At 46.3% G+C, this 6000-nt stretch overlaps 1 protein-coding gene across 1 annotated transcript in view; it reads right to left on the bottom strand.

Moving 5' to 3' along the window:
- Positions 1-239: 239 nt before the first annotated feature.
- Calb2 (calbindin 2) overlaps positions 240-6000 on the bottom strand; it is a 28728-nt gene continuing 22967 nt past the window's right edge. The window contains exons 9-11 of the mRNA XM_004659562.2: positions 5829-5882; positions 4364-4435; positions 240-933 (exon numbers count right to left, since the gene is read on the bottom strand). Of these exons, the coding sequence (XP_004659619.1) occupies positions 817-933; positions 4364-4435; positions 5829-5882 (243 nt within the window). The 3' untranslated portion in view covers positions 240-816. The remainder of the gene's footprint in view (positions 934-4363; positions 4436-5828; positions 5883-6000) is intronic.

Raw genomic sequence — 6000 nt, 5'->3', positions numbered from 1 at the left:
AAAGTCATGGTGTCTTGGAGGGGGTCTTCTTTTTGTGGGGAGAGGAGATTCTCATGTAGCCCAGGCTGGCTTTGAACTCACTATGAAGTTGAGTATCACAGGCATGCACCACCACCCCTGGCTGAATCTTGGGGTCTTCTACTCCAGTATGGTAGCCCCAGTCCCCTCCCCATCCATTGGCCAGGATCTTCCTTTGTCAAGGAGAGATGCCGCCCACTTAACAAGAAGTAATTCTGAGCTTCCACAAGCAGAATTTTTCCACTTTATTGTCTGTAAACTTCTTTGGTAAACAAGAAGACAGGAAATCCAAAGAGAAAAGGTACACACAAGTAAAGAAGGCCAGGAGAGGATGGACGTCCTCCACGACAGGAACTCCAAGGCGATAGCTACACCATGAGCACGGTGGTGGGCAGAACCTGGAAGTTGGGGATGGGTGGTGGCCTGGAGAAAGTAGGGGCCAGCGAAGGGGAGACGTCTACTCTGTTGGACACAGATCCTAAATGATATGAGGACGGAGCTCATGCATCACAGCAAAGGGAACTAGGGAAGCTCCACCTGTGTCCCCGCCCACCTTCCACGCAGCTGGTGACCCACTGTGGGCAGAGCTGTATGCGTGGTCAGGCTGGGTTGCAGTGGGCTTGAATGAACCCTACTAGCCACCCACACCCTCCATCTCTCCTTTCCTGCTCTGAAAGCTAGTGTACGCAGGTTGCAGGGAAAGGGGAAGGGAGGTCTTGATCTCTAGGTCTGGGGAGAAGTGTTAGGACAGTAGGACACAGTTTGGGGGAGGTGCTGGAGTAGCTTCCCTCTCCCACTTTACATTGGGGGCTCGCTACAAAGCACAATCTCCAGGTCCTTTCTGTAGAGCTTCCCCGCCTCTGCCAAGGACATGACACTCTTCCTGTAGTTGGTGAGCTGTTGGATGTTCATCTCCTAGAAGAGGGAGGGAGAGTGAGAGCAAGCTTAGTGCATGACCCTGCCCAAAGGAGCCTTCTTACACATTCACAAACACAACTGCACCCGCCTTTCTTTCACCTCAACTCAAGGTAAGTGGCCTACAGGGACACAAAGCGAGGGCTCTGCAATCAGACCCTCTCTCCCTCACTTAATGGTTGTATTGCTTTGGGGAAACGAGTCAACTGTTCTAAGGCTCAAAGCCTCATCTGTGAAGTGGACATTCACATAAGACTTGCCTCATGGAGGTGTCTTGATGACTGGGTCAAGGAATGCATTTGTAGACCTAGCATCTGTGCTAGGCACCCCAGAGAAGACAAGCTTTTGTGGTGACAGGTGTGGCCCATGCATGACTTATATCTATTCCCCCACCTCGCTGGAACCCTATTTACTCAGGGTCAACCTGGCTCCCCACAAGTCATGGAAATGCAGCCAGAAAAGTGCCTTAGTCTTGTCTCCAGACCTCCTGGACCATACTTTCCTAAGAAACCTCCATTTAAAACAAAGAATTTTCTCTCCTCCAGTTAACAAAGCTCACCACCTTCCTTCTTGTTTGTTGACTTCCTTTTGTCTTTAGGGAAACCTAATGTAGACAAGCCATGAACGTAAGCTCAGAGTCCATATAAAACAGAGGCCAAAATTAAAGACTCCAAACACCTTATCTGAATATGCACTTTATAATAATTGTCTTGGCTACAAATACTTACGGGGTCTAAAATATAACAAGATTGCCATGACACTGGTCACTTAAACAACTGCTTGGCTTGTTTCCCTCTTCTCTGCACCCTCCTCTCCTCCCCCCCTTCTTCTTCTCTTCTCCTTTTTGTATTATATTTTGTGGCCTAAGAAATCAAACACAGGGACTTATGCATGCCAGGTAAGCACTCTACCACTCAGCTATTTCCCCAGTCCTTCTTCCTCATTCTTATGCATTAGAAACATTGGCAGATACTTAAAAAAAAATACTTCCTCAGGCAGGAGAGATGGCTTAGTGGTTAAGGCACTTGTCTGCAAAGCCAAAGGACCCAGGTTTGATTCCCCAGGACCCACGTAAGCCAGAGGCATAAGGTGGCGCATGTGTCTGGAATCTATCTGCAGTGGCTGGAGGCCCTGGCATGCCCATTCTCTATCTCTCTTTTTTTCTCTCTCAAGTAAATAAAAATAAAATATTAAAAAATACACCCTCTTCTAGGTTTATGGATCATAATCTCCATTCTGCTAATGAGAAAACCTAGGTATAAAGACTAAGATATTCACTAAAAGGATGGATCAACTCACACTAAACAGCCGCAGTCCCTGAGCCCAGAAGTCTATTTACCTGTCGCATCTGTGCTCCGTCCCCTTTTTCGTTACTCAAAAGTCAGCGTTTCCCTTTGTTGCTTAGAGATATTACATCACTGACTTCTGATTTTATGCCACCACCCAATCCAAGGGTGGTGGCATGCAAGCATCTCTATCTTGACGAGAATCTTTCCTAAAGTTACTGAGTCCCTGGAAATGTCACCTAACTTGTAACATTGGGGGCTGGGGGAAGTGCCAGAACCAAGGATGGGACCTCACATATCAACCACGAGCTAGGGGAAAATCCCAGGTGGGAAAATGCAGCAGGAAGAGACTTGGCATCAGAGAGGAAGGGGTGGCTTATTTTCTATGTCTTGAAGTTTTGTTTGAAACTGGGAAAGGCTTTAGCAAGTTTTCATGGCCTTAGTAGTGCTAAGTAGTGCTAACTGTTGAAATTCAATCCCATCAGCTTGTCTCTTCAGAAGCCTCCAGCTTTAATCTGCTCAGAAACTTTATCACAGTTGGTTCATGCAGGCACCATTAAGATGGAACTGCACCTGCTATGTGGGCTCACCAAAAATGGCCTTTTCCCTTCCCAGCGCAGGTACTGGCATTTAATAATGTGGCTTACTCTCTCCACTGATTCATTTTCTCAATGTCCAGGTGCCAGATCTGGGGCCTGGTGCATGTGGAAGGCTCTCAGGTAAACAGTTTATTAATATCCTCTTCTTTCACCTTCAAAGCTGCTTCCAAATTCCAACACCTGACTCTCTCTCTGCTTTTGTACCTACATTTGGGACCAGCCTCTGTGTGCTTGCCATCCTCTATGTCAACCAAGAAAGAGCCAGTGAATTGATGACTAGGAAATTCAGGCCAGACAGAGATTTAATGCATGCATACAGGGTTAACCAACCTCAGCTGTCAGGCAGAGCCCTTTAAAGACTAATTATGCCTCATGAATGCAAGTCAAGTCAAAGATATTTTTCATTCAGGTCCTCAATATTCCCTTGGACACATAATGGCATAAAAATAATTTTCTACTGGGCTGCGGTGTCATGAAAAAGGTTGATGTGTTCTGATGCTGGTACTGGTGAAGGTTTCCTTCTTCCTAGGAGCTAACTGATTCCTTATTCATTTCCTGTCCCTTTTCAAAAACACTTGTAGGTAACATAAAAACATATGTAGAATAGACTAGATGAGAGCTGATATTCAGGATGAAGACAGAGACGAAGTTCTTGCAAAGAGAGGCAGATAGAGGCTGCAGCAAAAATATTTTACTGAAATTAATCATTAAATTTAGCTCTTAGTTGGCAGCCAAGACAGTTATTGAGCCTTCACCATCTAATTAAAGAACACAGCAAAACCATGTGCTCTATGAAAGAGATTTTCTGGGAGGTGAAGGAAACAGTGCCAAGGCTCCTGATAACAGTTCCACCTGATGACTCCCATCTAGGGCACCAAGTGAGACCACCAGATGGTCTCCAAAGGATACCCCAGAGGCAACACTAGGCAAAAGAATACTGTTCTTCCTCAGCCCTTTCTTTGGGAGGAAACACTCTCCAGTGGCTCCTTGTAGCCTGTTCTCCAACTCCACACTGTACAGTTAATTCATAAAAATTCTCATCTCCTTTTGGCCCCTTCAACAACCTTGTGATGAAAGTCTTTCTTGCTGACACTTTACGGGGCTGGACATGGTAGCGCTGTCAGTCCTCACAGCGTCACTCACGACAGCCCACACGGGGGAGCAGCCCTCGTATGCACCCCGCGGAGGGCTTATGTATACAAGGCCACAATGCTCAGCTCTAAAAAGGAAGGGAATTCGGACATGCTACAACGTGGATGAGGTCATCATGAACTAAATCAGTCATGAAGTAATCATATGATTGCCTTTCTACGATTCACTACTGAGAGTAGAGGTTATGATGTTAGACTATATTGTTTATTTTCCTAAAAATGAAGTAAAAGAAATCAACCAACAGGCCAGAAATAGAAACACCACTTGCATCTGCCATTGCCTTGGAGGAGAGAGAAAGGCAGTCAAGGTGTTCCTCTTCTCTGCAGAGTGTGTCCGCCTCTCCCAGCCCTGGGACCCTCACCCTGGCCACCATGCGCATGCTCACTTGCTCACCTTCTTGTTCTTCTCATACAGATCCTTCAGAAGGGCATCTAGCTCGTTCTCATCAATGTAGCCACTTCCATCCTAGGGGCGGCAGCAGAGAGTCCTGGGTTCAGAGCTTAAACCAGGCCCTGGCTATCCCCTCCCTCCCTACCTGGCCTCTCCCTCGCATACTTTCACGAGTTCTCAGGGGTCTAACCTTCCTGATTCACTGTGCAAAAGGAGGTGTTCTGGCCATATAAACAACAGAATAACATGTCATTCTGTCTTTATCAGTCAATGCAGGAATAGGGCAGCTCAATACAAACTTCCCTGGTGGTGTTTCTCATAAGAATTAAAAATAGAAAGGAAGTCTGGGAAGGTGTTAAAGTCTGGGAAGCAGTTAAAGATGCTGGCTTGCAAAACCTTGGGAATGGGTTCAGCTCCCCAGTACCCAAGTAATGCCAGATGAACAAAGTTTCTCATGAATCTGGAGTTCATTTGCAGTAGCAAGAGGCCCTGATGTGCTCATTGTTTTTTTTTCTCTCTCTCCTAACAGATAAATAAATAAAATATAAAAATATCTAAATGAGAATTAATTGCTTGAGTCCAGTGGCTGTTTATGTCTACCTCCAACCCTCTGGCTATAGAGATCAGCTAAGGGAGGGGTGGGGATGAGGAGATCATCTCACTCCCAGTGTCCCAGAAAAACAACTGACTGGGCTGGGCACAGTGGCATAAGCCTATAACCCTGGCACTCAGCATCTGATCATCCCAGCAGACAGGAGGCTGAGAATTCAAGGCCAGCCTGGGCTACATAGGGAGCTCTACACTAGACTGGGCTACAGTGTGAGTGTCTGCCTCAAAAAAAAAAAAAAAAAAAAAAGACACACAGAAAAGCTGGCTGTAGTGCAACATGAAGGCCCGGCACCAACACACTCATGCTCCAGCAGTGAGCACACCCCTCCTCCACTAACTATTCTCCGTGACACTTTGCGTGTGCATTCATGCATATGAAGGCTGGGAAACCACCTCAGGTATTGTTCCTCAGATCCCGTCCACCTCTTTGAGACAGAGCCTCTCACTGGCCTAGAGCTCACCAGTTAGGTTACCTTGGCTGGCCAGTAAATTCCACTGATTCACTCATCTCCACCTCTGCAGTGATGGGATTGCAGGCATATGCCACCATGACTGGCATTTTTGTATGGGTTCGGGGAACTGAGCTCAGATTCTCATGCTTGTGAGGCAAGCACTATAATAACTGAACCATCGCCCCAGTCCCTCCATTAGACTTTTAAGAAATCAACTCTTGGACTCCGTCAGTCAGAATCCAGAATGTTCTTTGTCATCTTACCTAGAAGAAAATGATGTAGAAAGAAACACTTGACTCAGGGGACCCTCTGGAATGCTGGTTTCTTCCTACTGAGTCAAACCATTTGGGCCAGAGCCACCCCAGGTGACAGGGATCCTCTTTTACCAACCCACAACGTTCTCTCACCTTGTCATAAAATGTGAAGATGGCATTGAACTCTTCTGAGGTCAGCTTCATGCCCTGGAAGGACAAAAATTATTAAAGAAAAAAGCAAAAGCCCCAGACTATGAGTATGTAAGAGGGTGGGTATATAAGTCTATGTGTTTGTGTGTGTGTGTGTGTTGCACTAGGGCAAAGG

The sequence above is a fragment of the Jaculus jaculus genome, chromosome 1, assembly GCF_020740685.1.
Source record: "Jaculus jaculus isolate mJacJac1 chromosome 1, mJacJac1.mat.Y.cur, whole genome shotgun sequence".
Lineage (NCBI taxonomy): Eukaryota > Metazoa > Chordata > Mammalia > Rodentia > Dipodidae > Jaculus > Jaculus jaculus.
This window is presented reverse-complemented; position numbering and strand designations above follow the sequence as displayed.